Source organism: Leuresthes tenuis, unplaced genomic scaffold (assembly GCF_036924035.1).
Source record: "Leuresthes tenuis unplaced genomic scaffold, fLeuTen1.0.hap1 SCAF_18, whole genome shotgun sequence".
NCBI classification, from domain to species: Eukaryota; Metazoa; Chordata; class Actinopteri; order Atheriniformes; family Atherinopsidae; genus Leuresthes; species Leuresthes tenuis.
Genome location: NW_027325372.1, coordinates 17,887,849 through 17,904,046, shown reverse-complemented (window position 1 = coordinate 17,904,046; position 16,198 = coordinate 17,887,849). Strand labels below are relative to the sequence as shown.

The window sequence follows — 16,198 nt, the reverse complement described above, 5'->3', positions numbered from 1 at the left end:
ATCTGCCCCCTGTTGCTTATAGGGGCTGTACCTTAAAGGGGTTGTAGTTTTTCAATTGAAGGACACGTTGAATTAAAATACACTCACACAAATATCCATAGATATATACAGAAACTTGGGTGAAGTCTCTGACCACTACCAGAGTCTGAGGTATGGAGATATCTTAGGTTTCTCTCCAGGTACAGGAAAATAAGACTGAACACAAGCAAAATACTAATCTCTCAAATCTAAGCCTGTCTCAACAATATCTCAGAGGGACTATCTATTGTCTTAGTTGCATCTCCTGGTCGTGGCAGGGGGGCAGAAGAGCTGCTTGTACCACCCTGTCCACAGCATCTCCCTCCAATCCCACCTAGGGGAATTCCAGCTGCTTTGAGGCCAGCTGGGAGATATAATCCCTCATACAAGTCCTGGGCTGGCTCTTAATCAGCTCCATGTGCCCAGGAAACCTCAACAGGGAGGCACAAATCTGGTGCTCATCAGGTTCCCTCGCCACATCAGCTAGTTCCTCTAAATGAGGAGGAGCAGCGGGCCGCCTCTGAACTTAATTTCAAATGCCCTTTTTCAATATGTCTCTCATGATCGTGTAGCGTACGGCTGGCCACCCTGCAGAGAAAGCTTATTCCAAACACTTACTTTACAGACCTTGTTTCTTTGGTCATCAGCTAAAGTGAGGGGTCATGAGAGATGACATGGAATGATACAGCCATAAGGCACAGCTTCTTTGTCACTGCATTGTACAGCAACCTCATTAACAGCAAAGGTTGCACCAAACCTATCACGACCCGAGCATACGTAAACCCCCTTTGCCTGTTTTATTCTCACTCATTTAAGCTCTTGTTTGGGAGGGAGATTTTATAACTCAGCTGCATCTGCTGAGTTAGACTATTTGTCAGAACACAATATAATTTGAGAATCCATTTTCTTTAGAATGGGCAGGCCAACCAAAGCTTCTGTCAATTGATTTTAAGTTAAAGTGATTCCAAGCAATGGTCAAAGATAGAAGGTACATGGATGACTCTATTCAAACCTGACTGTTTTACAAATGTCTTATTACAGTAGACTGTATGGTATGTACGAATGTATGTATGAATGTATGAGGTCATTGACAGTATGATTCTTTGAACTTTTTAATAGAATTTCTTCAACTTTTTAGAATCTTCAGCCTCCCGTTAATGTATCTTCCACTAATCACCTTTGTATGTATTTACCAACCAGTCAAAGGTAGCAGAAACAAAGCATGATACACACATTACACAGAAATACCCTTTTTTGTTGAAACTGAGATCTCTTGTGTGAATAAATATTCATCATTCACCTATTTTGGTCCCTTTCAGCTCCTCGGGGAAATATCTGACTATTGAGCTGATAAATCCTGCTTTGCGTTCACCTGCTAATTGCTAACCCTGCTCGTCTTTTATTCTGTCATGTCCAGGGAAAGTATGATGCAGTTGAAAGGGATTTAAAGCTTTAATATGGAAAAGAGCGGTCGGCTGTAGCCGATAACAGTAAAGTTGTCGGCAGTCCTCTAAACAGTGAGGTGATAGATTTTTAAAAATTAAAGGCTCATTGCGTAGCACCAGTGAGTGCTATATAGAAGCAATCTTTTACACTGAAAAGGTCAGACAGGGAATTGATGTCCACATAAAGCTGCGGCTCTTTATCTCTGCAAGAGTAGTTGGCAAAGCGTAACTTCTAACATCCACTTTTCCCTCTCTCTGACTGTCTCTCTTGGCTCTCTGCTAGCCAGGCTGCCTTCTCTGTTGGTTGAATATTTCCTCCCCAATATTTTTTTCACGATCACTTTCCATTCCTCTGATGCACAGTTACTCTCCAGCGCTAACTTCATTTTTTAAAACCAAACACTAAGAGGGAAAATTGCAAAAAAAAAGGAATTCAACATGGCGAACTTAACCCTTTTTACACCCCGTGATTATGCAGTACAGTCACTCTCCTGTTGGCCAAGTTGGTTGCAAGCAACCATGGAGTAACATCTACAGCCAAAGCTAAATGGATAGTTATGACCACGAGTCAAAGAGCTGTGGCACAGCGGGAGAACAACTAAAAGTGTTAACAAGGTGAAAAGGATGAGAGAAGAAGTAACAAAAGTAGGCTTCTGAAGAGGAGAAGAGGGAGCCATTAAAGGGAAATGCAGCTCAGAAAAATAAGTGCAGCAAGAAAGTGGGTAGAAATAAAAGGCCTGATTGGCAGAATATGGATGAAAGGTGTGAAATGAATGGGATGATGGTGTGGGATGCTATGGAATAGCGACTTAGTCTTCCGGATGAAGATGGCGGCGATTAGAGGAAGGGGAAGCAAGAGGCGTCACATATTTTGATGACCATTAGCACAATAAAGGAGATCAGAAATAGCAGTACCCCTCACTGCTAAAAAGCCTACTTTAATAATGTCAAACACACTCTGCGACCCACAATATTTATTTATAGAAACGTAGGTTGTGTGCTGCAGGCAAAACTCACACCCTAACACAGTCAAATCTCTTGACGCCTCTCCTCTCTCACGTCATGTGGGGATAGCTCGACGAACAGCCTGGCGTTTATCGAGTTCATGCTCAAACAAAAGTTGCATAATGCGCTGAGTGACAGCATCAATACATAATTGGACAAGCAAAGACACAGGGATTAAAATAGCGTTATTTACGGGACTGTGGAAAACTTCAAAACTGACAGCAACATTCAAGCCGCACCCATTTTCTTGCAAGATATACAGAAAGAGACATCGCAGTCAAACTCAACCAATCATATCAGCATCGCCCATCCAGATCGTTCCATGAAAAATAACAAGTGAAGAAATAAGAAGCTGTTGTGCTTTGACAGGCTTTTGCCAGCGAAAGTCTCAGTACAGAAACGTGTCAGCCCACTGACCTGGCCCCTAGTAGTAGCTGCCTCGTTACCCTCTCCCCACCCCATCCCACCCCCAAGTCTGGATGTGCCATGAGGCCATGCACTGGGACTTACCGGGTCTTTAGCTTGCTGCGCTAACACGGCGTAAGTGGATATCCTGCTGCACAGGCATTTGGTGTGGACAGTGTTTGACGCGAGCGTTTGGCAGCCTTCTGTGCCCCAGTTTTCTGCGCCAGCTTCCCTGGAGGTGGGGAGAAGGGGGGTGACACATGAGACATAAACAGTCACTGTGAGACAAACACAAAAAAACTGTCACATGACCACACATGCCTTGGAAGTGAGAGGAGAGAGAATTCCTGAAAGATGGACAATGTGTCAGACATTCGTCACAGTGAAGTTCAGCAAGTTCACGCAGCCCGCACACACCGACAGCCTCTTTAACTCTGCTGCTACCCAATCCTAATGACACCCCAGTTCTGGATGTTTAGCACCCTAAACACTTTTTTCACATCTGTCTTTCACATCTTTTTGTCCTTTTTTATCCTATCTCCTGTACATCGAAGAAGACTCTTAAGTGTCTCAAAGGAAAATGTGGCATCAGCAAACAGTTAACAAAAACCCACCTGGCCTCAGCAGTAGATAAGGGTTATGCAGCAGTAAGTGGTCAATTTCTTTGACACTCAAAGTTACCAGGGGAGCAAAAGCACCTAGAATGGCATTCAACAGAACCTTGTATATTTTATTATGCTACATCTCTTCCCTTTATATGCCCTCAACCACCTCCCTTTCACTTCCCTTTTTAGGGCCCTCCACACAAAACTTGAATGTGGAGGTCGATCAATAAGATTCTAACTGAACTAATTGCTCTGGCAGTTCATACTGCACATTGACCTTACGTTTAACCCTGAACATACTCCTACTTTAGTCACCACGGACAGGTGGAGGCGTGCTGAAAGACAGAAAGGGAGAACTCAGAGATGTTCTGATGGGGAAGAGTTCTCAGAATACTTCTCAGAATGCTTTATGTTGCCCCGGCTGGATCTTTGCTCTGTTTATTGGCCTGAAGTTTAGTGTAAATCTGGTGTCAGTTGTTTGATCACTAATCTCTTCTGATTGGCCATGATGCAAACAGTCCTGATAAAATAAATTAGCTGAGGTTCCGAGAGTAATGTCCTTTAAATACAACCTCAAGTTGTTTTTCAACTTTGTTGTGCATTTCGTCATGGATTTTCATAAGAAATATGTATGTATGAAGCTGACTTTTCTAAAGGTTAAGGAGTCTACTTCAGATGTTTAAAACCATTAAATAGGAAGCAAATTTAGCATATGAGCCCCAGGCCAGATGATGAGCAATCAACAAGAGAATACACTTTATAAACACTGTTTTAAAATCTCTGTGACAGATAATAGCTTGTAGGTGTGAGTAGCACAAGATATGTACAATTAAAAATACTTCAAAGATCAGTTTTGGTTTCACAGGGACTTTAAGCCCTTACTGCAAAATTAAACTAAAGTATCCATTTCATGATTATCTTCAAAAATTGTTTTATTATATCTGTAACTCTGTGAAGAAAAAAAATAATAATTACAACTTTCTCAGATGTGTTGGCAGCACAGAGGTTCAACAATGTCACCACGAAACGTGGTACGATTCTAAGTGGGAAGCTGAAGCTCATTAGAGGCAAAAAAAAAAAAGAATTCCTCCGATCCAACAATAGGTTCTGATTTCGGAACGTGGGTGTTGATGAAAGGAAAGACATATATCCAGGGGAGGTACAAGAGTGCAAAAGTCACGCTTCTGAAGAGGCAAAATCTTTGATTTAGTGCAATGAAGAAAACATCTGTTACCTCAGTTCTGCATGTGAAAAAACAAACACCCCTATGTGTCTACATTTTCATCACGACTAAAAACGGTTGGCACCAATACAGAATCTCTTTTATTTTGCGAGCTGAAAAAAACGACAAAATCCTAAAGCGGGACTCTAGAAAGCAGATTGTTGTTTCTTTACCCAACAAAAACAGATTGTGGTGGTTAATTTTGATCCACCATCTGTCAACATTTAGACAGCCAAGCAGACTAAATGTAATCATTTTGCAGACAGGGCAGTGTACCCTGCTCTTTCACCGCTAATACTTCAGTAGAGAACCTAATAGCCCCTTCTCCACCTAATAGCATGACTACCCTCAGCAGCTGATGGGAAGAAAATTGAAGAGAGTTGCCTTTACAGTACAACGACCTCACCATATGAGGATTTGCATGGAATTTGAAATCTTCATCTCAATCAATAACCTAAATACTGTAAATAGGTTTTGTCTGGAAAAAAGAATGTATTCCCGAGTATCATTTAAATCTCCTTTTGGTGACACTCTGACTTGAAAACGTAGAAATCAAGTGTGCTGGTGAAGCCAACAACACTGCACACTTTTTAGTGTACTGCCAGAAAGCTTTGGGTCCCTTCATTCATGTGGACATTACTTTGATATGAACCACACCTACACATTGTTATCCTGGCCAAGCAAGCACACTCCAAAAAAACTGTTAAAGAGAAACTCAAGAAAGAGATCAGAGAACAGACCCAGACCAAAGATTCCTCGAACCCATTTGATTGGGAATCCATGTGAGGCAGAACAAGCCTCGGACGGGCATTCCCTCTCAACCCACAGCATCTTCTGCCAGTGTCACAGCAGTACAACCCCCGAGACGAAGAATCGAGGATGTCTTTATACTCTGGCAATCAGTTTAGATGCTTTTAACTTATTGAATTATACAGTGCTATATTTGCATAGCTTTTGATATAACTTAACAGACACAAGCAAAGATAAACTGACCAATTAAACACGCTGCATAACTTCTGCATCTTTGTAGCTCCAGCTGTTGTCAATCAAATAAAGCAAGCAAACAGTTAAGAAGACTCCGCCACTTGAAAAGGACAACATGTACACCAGAATGAAAAACATCACTCAAGACTAGATACACTTGTGTTGTGACGGTCCACCCTGACATAATCAGTGTGACTGAGAATGGATCAACATTGATTCTCAAAAGTATATCTGAACATGAAAGTGCGCACACACGAACGCAAACATACACAAGATACAAACACACGCTGACACTTAATTTATAATGTCAGTAATGAGATGTGAGCCCTGATGATCGTCATCTGCAGGGTGACACTTCAAAGACTGAAGATCGGAAAATGAGTCACAGCAGTGAAGCTCAGAGACAGTTTGACAGGTAGCAACATGGTGTGGGGTTGCGTGTGTGTCTCTGTACCTGTCAGAGAAATGTAGGAAACAGACATGAAGAGAGTGAGAAACGCTGTGTGCACTGCATACATTCGCTGTTGTGCTCACAACTGAAGGTTTACTCTGACCACGTAGAAGCCGGCAGTGCTCGGTAACAGCTCCGCTCATTTGGTAGAGCTAAAAAGCTACTACCCACGTTGGAAAAGTTAAAGCGTTTTATACCATGGATTATTAACCGGAAGAAAAACACACATGGAATCCACTGAGCTCACACTAATTTCATGCTATATTTTTACATGGACTGAAAAATAAATTGTGATCTCAAAAGAAATGTGTTTTCCCAAGTGAGCAACACAGTTTGTAGCCATATGGACAACATGCATTAATGATAATGCAGGTCAAAGACACACAAGGAGATGCCATCTGATTTATGTGCATTTTTGCAGATACCAGTGAAAGTACCAGTGAAAGCACGCACACATGACGTCAACTGACCCAAATGGACCTGACTTTATGCAACAAAGTCACACATATACGATATTCAATATCAGACTGGCAGAAAAGAGGAAGTCGGGGTAATGAGACGCAGTCTTCTGGTTCTCAAGAGGGGGTTGCCTCTGATAATACCAACACCAATATGTGATCTCTTTGTTTCAGCTACTGATTTCATGTTTAACTGACTGCTGACCCCCATTGACTTCAACTGGAATTAATTGCTGGTTTTGATGCCTAAAAATGCCAACTGTTACAAACGAAGCTGGATGATCTCAGTTGTGGCGGATCAACGACAACGATTCATACAATCTTTTGCTGTGAGTCCTCGTGACTCATACAGCAGAAGATTACCGCCACCGCTTAGCTGGTGGGGCTACAAATCCCAAACATCTAGACAGCAACTTGTAAGGCTTCAGCATGTGTATAACCACTCATCCTAAAGTAAGCGAAAATATATTTACAAAATCTCATTAGAAACATGTGCAGAAGCAACGGGTTCTTACATCCGAATGTGTAACTTGGCAACCACCAGAGTCTAACTCTTTCTGTATCATCCATCTTGTAGATGTTGAGATGTTTTACAGTTGCCATGTTAGAGGCATGAGTCAATTAAAAGGCTGTCATTTGCTCCTTAATTGTTTGCAGAATGTGGTTGTTGCTGTTCAAACGTAAAAAAGGGAAATTATGTCCTGATTAAATGGCACAAAATTGACAACCTTTTACAGCAATGTGAAAACTTTAGTGCAGCCCATGGAAGTGGAAGACATTTTCATCTTTAAAAAATATGTCAAAAGCTACAGCTGATGCATACAACAATGAAAAATAACAGGTGTGATGTAAGATGATGCACATTCGGAGCCTGCCTTGTAATTTTGGAACTGGTGTTGTCTTTACCGTTAAAGTGTCATTTTATCATGCGAAGACCTAAAGAGCACTTTACGGTCCTCACAGAAGAAAAATTGAGAATGCAAGTGGATTTCGAAAGATCTCCAGATTATTTCAAATAAATCTGTCCTTTGCGATCTATGTATGCAAATATGCTATTCTTTCTGTGACTGGTAACTACACCAAATTCAGCCCAAGAGCACATTTATTGATGCAAAGAAGTCTCCAGAATGATGGGAGAGCAAAGAGGAGGAAGTTTAAACCATTTATTCCCTTCATTATCATTGGGAATGTGAGGCCACTGACAGACACAATCGACAAGCTAGGAGCCCCTACACGGAGATAGCGGGAATATTAGGAATTAAATACTGTGCATTTCATTGGATCACAGACGGAGGAACATATAACTGACTTCTGTGTCTCTTTACCTGGCTTTCAGATTGTATGGGCAGACAATGACTGCAGACAGAGTGGTAAAGTAAAGCAGCAGGCACTGAAATGTGATCTAATAACAGATGCTGTAGCCCTGGACATGTTTTTGAGATTAAAAGTCTCTGCGACCCAGATATTGAAATGTTAGCTGTTAGGTTCATACATGTTGTCTACTGAGTAAGTTCACTCGTTTTACCCGTTGTCATTGAAAGTGACATCATCAGCTCAAATGTTGCTATGATGCAAATTTAACTATAAAATAGAACAAATTTATCATAATGCATCCATGGCAATCTTTGGAGATTAAAGTATTACTACGTTACTTAATTCAAACTACCGTAAATGAAATGCTAATTGAAATACATGCTGACTATGCTTTGTTTAACTGATATCCCTATTCAAAATTTGAATGTCTAGTAACTACAACAAATGGAAGCCTGTTTTTTTACGTGAGCAAAAAAAAAAGTATGCCGTGACTTTAGTCAGCATACAGTATCAGTTCATTTAAACTTGATATTAGTACAATGCTTTCCCTCTGTAAGATGTTTTTTGCCTTGTGTCATCAGCAGCCAGAAGTGAAGATATGGAAAAAATGTGATTGAAAGACAACAGCAATAAGATGCGAGATGATGAAGAAAACGCTGGAGGATGACAAAAGAATTTTATGCTACCGATAGAAATCGGTATGCAAATTACAGAATGCTTTGTGTTCATTACAAAAAGAATACTTGACAATCAAATTGCTCTAAAATCTTGAGAAGACAGTAGGACCAGGTTAGATATTCTGCACGATACTAAGGAGTCAGTGAGCAAATTGCCATAGATACTGTCTAAGCCAATGTTTCCAAGTCCTTTTATTTTTTTTTATTTGTCTTAAGCGAGCACAGAGTCATTGTGTGGAACAGAGGGAGAGTTAGTGATTCAACATGGAACCATGAACGCTAATGAGTCATAGACAGAAGGACGAGTGGCAAGGAGAGCTTCTGTTATTAAGTATATGAAGGATTATGGAGGTAAATGGCCTCAGGAGGACAAGAGAAACAAATGTGTAAAACTCATCAGCATAATGCAGCGATCATGTAAGATATAATTTGCACCTAATGCACGCTTGTTATCATCAATAACAATTGGAGCTTGATAGTCAATTTCAGTAACTGTTTTTTTCTGTGTGGCATAAAGTTGCTTAGTACCCATTTTTTTAGAATTACTTCTTACTAATTGATGGTAAACTTCCCATATCTCTCCCATAGCGAGCAGAGTAGTAATGGCGTACATAGATTTAAATACAGCTCATTCTCACCAAACGATGTGACGGGAATCACAAGGCATGACTAGAATTTATAATCCTCTAACCATGTATTTAGCAAGATGCAAATCACACAAAGTACACTGTGTAGTGTATTGCCTGAGCCTACCCCTTTGTGCACGAGAGTGCAGTAGAACAATGGTGGAGAAGTGGAGGTAAGTACAATGACCAGTGAAAACATTGTGCACCAGTGGACCAGTCTAAAACTTTAGTATGTCTAACTATGAAATAACAAGAATGAGTCAAAGGGTGTGAATTATAGTTTTTGCTGCATATATCTTTGCAGGTTTATTGCATTTTTGTTTGTTGTTTGCTTTACGTGGCCTGCAGGATTTCTAAGGATTTCGGTGGTAGGCTGGGAAAAGAACTGGATGTGCTACTACTTTTTGTTTAACTGAGGCCGTCTCCCCTTCCTTAATTAAATATTTACAGAAGAGGAACAATAAAAATTTTATCACAAAAAATACACATGCATATTTGTTTCAAAACCATTTACACTGAAACAATAAATATTTAACAATATGCAAAAACACATTACTCCCTCAATTATGAACCACACCAGTACGTGATTAGCTTGATTACACCTTTAGATTGTGTTTTAATGATATATAAGCGTGGGATCACTAACACCTTCTTTAGTTCTAATTGTTTAGTGGAGTCTGATGCCTGCATATGAAATAGCCACAGGAGATTTAATGCTGACCCAATTCCTTTAGCACTAGCTACTTCACTTTCAAGGTTCTGGTCTTGTGCTTGCTGGCTCAGTGATACGCTCTCATACCATTCATGGTAGGAAAAAAGTTAATGGAAAAAAGTCATAAAAGCCATTACATCTCTGCCTATAATTAAACTGACAAAAAGATCTCTTGTAATCGCCTCCCGATATGAGAAAGACTTCCACTGCGTGCTCAAGTTAAATTTTTCAGCACCTCAGTACACTTTGTAAGACCACTAAGCACTCTGCTGAAATGCCACGGATTGCAAATTTGTACCCTTTTTGTTGTTCTCTGCCCACATTTTACAGTAAAATTAAAGACTGGGACATCCTGGTGGCTCAGAGTCTATAACCAGGTCAACATGTATGTGTGAATATTATCGAGCAGTTTGCGTTTTTCTCCAAGAATTTCCTGATGCTCTAGTTTGTTAAACATTAGGAAAAAACACAATACATATTTATCTATATCTTAATTTCAGTATAAATGCACTTTGGAATATTGTGACTCGCCATTTTTCTAAAAATGTCTTCATTTGGGAAGGCTGTATTGTCAGTTGTTATCGTTTAACAAAGTCGGGAGTTTAGTTTTAATCAGGACTGAAGTCACTGAAAATAAACAACAACATTTTGGAAGAGCAGATTTCTTCTCTCTGATAGAAACTGCGTTGATAGACATTAATTCTGTGGCAACCAAAGAGAAGGAGCTCACATTCACCAGAGGCACTACAGTCAGGCATTTTACTTTCAATACAGCAAGAAAGCACTGAAGCAAATCTTCATGAAACAAATGTTTTATACTTACTCAACCTTTTGCAATACCTATCAAAAAGGACTGCATTTACACTGCAAAGTAGGTTGTATTTGTGTTCCTGTGTGTTTCTGTCTGCATGCTTTAATGTATTTGACCCAGATATTAACTCTGCAGGAACTAAGCTTTTCTCTCCAACACTGTCCGATGCAGAGATGGGTCTTATGACCGCAAAACCATGATACCGGATTACATGAAGGATGTTGATGTGAAGCCTTAGCGGCTTATGTGTCGAAACGTTATCTCCACTGAGGCTACTTGAACTGTTTATTGATTTGAGTTCCATGCGTTTTGGAACGTTTCAGAGAAAAAGATGAATTACACATCCTTCCGATGCATCTGTGGCTGGATCAATGTGGAGAATGAAAAAATGGTTCTGTAGGAGGCGGTTTACAGCTTCATTACTCCAATAGTAGGCCAAGTCATGATTCACTTTTAAGCGAAAATTCAAATAGGTCTGTATGAGAGACAAATGCACTGCCTATGTGTAATCCGCCTTGTCTTTCTTGTGGCTTATGTCGCGTGAGATTGTCACACAAAACCTGCCTTTACGTTTCCTCTAGTTAGTGACCTCTACTGTCCCAATCTGCTGCTCTCTGGCATAGCCCTGGGCTAATTTATAAGCTTCTTTCCAGGGATTATCTTTCCTCCTGGTGTCCAAGCCAGTGAGCTAACAGGAAATGTAGAGATACTAGACTTGGCTGCAGCCTTTAATGGTCTTCCATTGTGACATCTAACAAGAACTTCTCAGCATTAAATCTTGCCTTTTTTGCATCTCATCTCATACAACATATGGAGCATTTCTCCAAAAACTAGACATGTTTTCAGTATCTTGCCAAAGTCTCGAAGAGGAAACCAATAGGGTCAGCAACAAGTCCTCTCAGCCTACTTCCTCCAGCACAACAGTAAAGATGCTAGTGTGCAAGTCAACAAGATAAACATATTGCAAATACTTCACTTGACAAAAGGTTCCATATAGGAGTTTGCATATAAGCAGCACTAAATATGTTTTAAGGGGTATAGATGGTACTTACCTATTGGCTTTTAAGCTCTACAGATCCGGCAGTGAAGAGGCAATGTTCCAACTGTAAGGAAAGAACCATTCCTCTTCTTTGCTACTTCTACACTTCAAATACTAATTAGTACAAATACCAAGCATCTTCATCTGAAACGACACCCAAAGGCTTATCCAGTCTGAGGTCCATTCCACTTCCATCGATCACATGGTGATAAAATTCATAACAATAATACTTAGGAATAGGAAGAAAAACTAAGTATTCTAAAATAGAATAAACTATTCTAACTGTCTTTTTTCAACCATAATAAACATTAAAACTTTCCCTACATAGAAGCCATCCACACGTATCCACGATGTCCAGCTGCAGAAAGAAGCCATAGCTAGAGACTTGTACATATGACTAATTAGAACTGGCCTCGACTCACATAAACCTCTTAAAGGCATCAAAACTAACCTTAACTTGACTCCTCAGCTAGTCTCCGAGGACAGAGAAATGAGTTTACCACAGTCTATTGTTTCAGACTGTGTTGACGCACAGTCTATGAACTGTTGTGTGAGCTGTAATGAGCTGAGAGGAAGATCCATGTTTGTAACGCCCAATGGAGACGTAGCGCACATAAGCCCTACTGGCCCACTCCCTCTTGCCGTGCAGTCTCCCTGTTTGACACAGTCGTGATCCCTTGTGTTCTGTCAGATGGAAAAGTGGAGCAAGCCGTATGAGCTGTCCACCCCCACCTCCTGGTGGCTATGCTATTCAACATGTTAGTGTGTGTTGTCTCTGATCAAGACTATGCAGAAGAATATAAATATGCCTAAGCATATGACACTTTAAACAAATTTTATTGGCAAATACTTGGTCATGGTCACATCCAAATGGTCACTGGCGACTACAACCTGAAAAATGTTATGTTATCATATCCGACAGAAACCTTCCAGCCATTTTGATCCTCCATATGTCTGCTGATAATGTGCCATCTCCTCAGGGATGACGGTCTCTGTAGCACCAATTTAATTCCATTAATATTATCTATCCAATCTGATTTACATGCCCACACATCCTGCTCTGGGTCGAGGCTGGTTGTAGCGTCTCTCAGAATGCCGTGGGTTGACACACTATCAACAGGATCTTTCACAGGGTTAACACACATGCAGACAAACACATTTATTAATGTCAGTGTTCTATACCTCCCACTAAGCCTATGTGTCCTACAGACCAGAAAGTAAAGCCTACAGTTGAAGCAGATATGAAGCAGCAAACCAATAAATAAACATAAACATAAATCATTTCAAGCTTGTGTATAGTACTGTGCCAAAGTTTTGATCTGCCTATCACTTTTTTAATGTACTGCCAGGAAAACGGATAGCAGGTGCACCAAACGTGCAAACATAAATGTAAAGAGATTATAAAGGCAAACCATAGTTTATTTGGTATAAGCACCCTTATTCTTCAACTCAGCTTAAATCCTCTTAGACAAGCTGTTGTGTCTTTAATCAGCCTTCAGGAATAGTTCTCCAGGCTTCTTGAAGGACATCCCAAAGCTCTTCTTTGGATGTTGGCTGCCTTTTGTTCCATTCTCTGTCAAGATGATCCCACACTGCTTCAATAATGTTGAGGTCCGAGCTCTGGAGAGGATTCATCCCTCCATAAGACCTGTTTCCACAGATTTTCAGTCTCATTTGGCATACCTCAACCTTTTCTCCCTGTCTTCCTTCTTTAAGAATGGCTTCTTGACAGCCACCCTTCCACAGAGACCATTTATGATGAGGCTTCAGTGAACAGCACAAGGATCAACTGAAGGGCCAGATGCATCTCCCCGGTCCTGTGTCGGTTCTTTACCAGATTTATTCCTATTTTTCAAGGACATCACTTTCAGACACTGTTCAACAGCTGTAGAAAGGTTTTAGGCCTGCCACCACTTCTTTTGTCCTGCAATTGTCCAATGTCCTCAAATATTGTAAGGAAAGACAGAACACAATGCTGAGACATGTCAAGTTTTCAGCTAATTTTTTAATCATTTTCCTGTGCATTATAAACTAATATACTAGACTATATACTTGTTTATCTTTGTCAGACTGTGTTATCTTTGGCATTTCTTGTAGATAAATAACTTGTCTTTGCAACAGGCTGCTGATAACAAAGTGCCTAAAGCTGGAGGAAGCTGTTTCTATATTGTTGTAAGTTGTCCGTCCTACAGACAAATCATTGGTTCATCGCTTAAGTGCGGTGCCTTTCTAGTGTTTAAATGATTCGTAGATAAGTGTTAAGTGGCTAATTAGGACCTAAATGAGACCACTTTTTAGCTCAGTTTCATATCCAAGACCAACCTATTAATTTTCCATGTGGAGGAATAAATAAATAAAACAGCAGTAGAACAGTTCATTCCCTCCTTTAGTTCTTATTGGTAATAATTTAATACTATTTCAATTAAGTAGAAACAGAGGTCTACATTTCTGATTTACTACTGTCTCATTGTCTGTAGGCATGACAATTTGCTTTTCGACACTTATTGATAAGTAATCAAATTTCTCCTGAGTCAGCGAGTTTCTTCCTGTTCATCAGACAGTGATAACTTGAGTTAGATATTGGACTGTTGATTTAGAGTTTGTGTAAAATCCAAACTGTGCACATTGTATGTGTGTTTTCTACTGAACTGCAAAGACTTATTTTTACATGGATTGTTTAAACAGGTATGCCACCTGTCCTCTTGCCACTATGCATTTTAGTAAAATAAATGGCATCACATTTTGACATTCTTTTCATGTTATTTTTTTTTCTCCTTTTTTCAAAATGTCTTTTGGCAACAAGCAGAATCTGACTTTGACTTTTCACTTCAGTTAAGGTTGAGACATCCCAGTGCCAAAGCTGACAGCGGAGCAAGATCAGCCTGAGCCAAAAGCAAACCGTGTCAGATTGAAGATGTTAAAGCTGGTTGTGCTGCGCACCGGGTCTTTATTAATCTGTGGCAGTGATGTGTGATGGGGGGGGGCAAGGTCTTTAACTACTTATCCCTGATCAAGCTGAACAACATTGGGGATTAGAAACAGGATTAAAGTGAACCCCAGCCCTTCTCAAGTCTACTGTGGTCCATCCGTCTAAACTACACATCACAATTATGCCTTACCGCTTGGCTATATTTTATAGCAAGCTTTTCCTGTGATGCACACAATTTTCAGCTTTCACAAGCTTTTTGTCTGCAACAGAGAAACAAACGTGTGAACAGTGCAATAATGTTTAACTAATGGATGCCAACAAATCTTTGGAAATTCTTACAGAAGCTACAGTGCCCTATAATGCACCAGATATGGGCTTCACAGTGCGCTGAGTGTATGCGCTGTAAGCATGTGTGTCAGCGGAGCTGGCGGTGGGGGTTCAGATGCCAGAGGCAAGGTCGAGTTGCACAGGAAAGAAAAGATTGACCATGCATCATGATTTCCTGTGGAGGAGAGAGACAGCAGAGAAGGAAACAGGAAGAGTTTGGAAAGTATTGAGTGCAGATTCAAGGTGTAAGTCTGTGGCTCAGTCTCCCAAAAAATTAAAAATAAAATAAAAAAACTACGGATGTGTGCAATGGTCTGAAGACATTACGTGTAACCGTGTACAACTTTTATAAGGGCCAAACATTACTGCATCTATTCGAGCTGGAATGGTGAAGGAGACCAGGTCGAGAGTTGGTTGAGGCGACAGACTCATGGGGAAAGACGGGGAGGGATGGCAAGCTCAACGATTTGGGTGGGCAGATGGCGCCAACATATGGGCCTGTTAGGGGCAAAATAAATAAATAAACATGCGCGCATAAATACTGTGAGTGCCACAAACTGTTGGCCAATGTAGTCAGCGGAGAGTGAGCCTCCACTGACTTCTAAAATATAACGCCTCCACTGAAAAACAGACAGTGATGATGTGGATGACAATAGGCTTTGCAGATGTGAGCCTCTGTGCGAGCCCTGATCTCCAAATAAGAGTGCACGTGTTTTTGAAACAATTAAAGGGAAAAAATAGACACAGGGAAAATCATTTGTGTTTTAAGTGTAGATGCATTTATGTGCATTAAATATAGTCTTTAAATGCAGGTCACAGAGTGCTGAGGTTATTTCCATCTCTCAGCAGAGCTTGTCCTCTGTCGCTGTCTGATTCAGCTGCAGTTCATTCCGCACTGCTATCTGTGCAATGTTCACCTCCTAGATGGCTCCCGTTCGACCTCAAAACCCGTGACTCGGTCAGAATGACAGCCAGGCTGAGAAAGGTGATATCTTCCAGCAAACAAACGGAAGCTTCGGACAACATTTTCTCTGTCAATTCAACTTCACGCTCATGCCTTGCTCACAGACAAACAATAGCGGAGCATTCCAGTACTTGTACTACATGCTGTTCTGGCCCCTGCACAGGAGTGTGTCTGTATAGGCTTGTACGCTCAACTTGAATTTTGGT

At 40.6% G+C, this 16,198-nt stretch overlaps 1 protein-coding gene across 4 annotated transcripts in view; it reads right to left on the bottom strand.

Moving 5' to 3' along the window:
• Positions 1-16,198, bottom strand: part of adgrb2 (adhesion G protein-coupled receptor B2) — a 222,759-nt gene that overhangs the window by 53,444 nt on the left and 153,117 nt on the right. For all 4 annotated transcript variants that reach the window (XM_072370498.1, XM_072370501.1, XM_072370499.1 and 1 more), the window contains exon 16: positions 2,979-3,105. In XM_072370498.1, the coding sequence (XP_072226599.1) occupies positions 2,979-3,105 (127 nt within the window). The remainder of the gene's footprint in view (positions 1-2,978; positions 3,106-16,198) is intronic.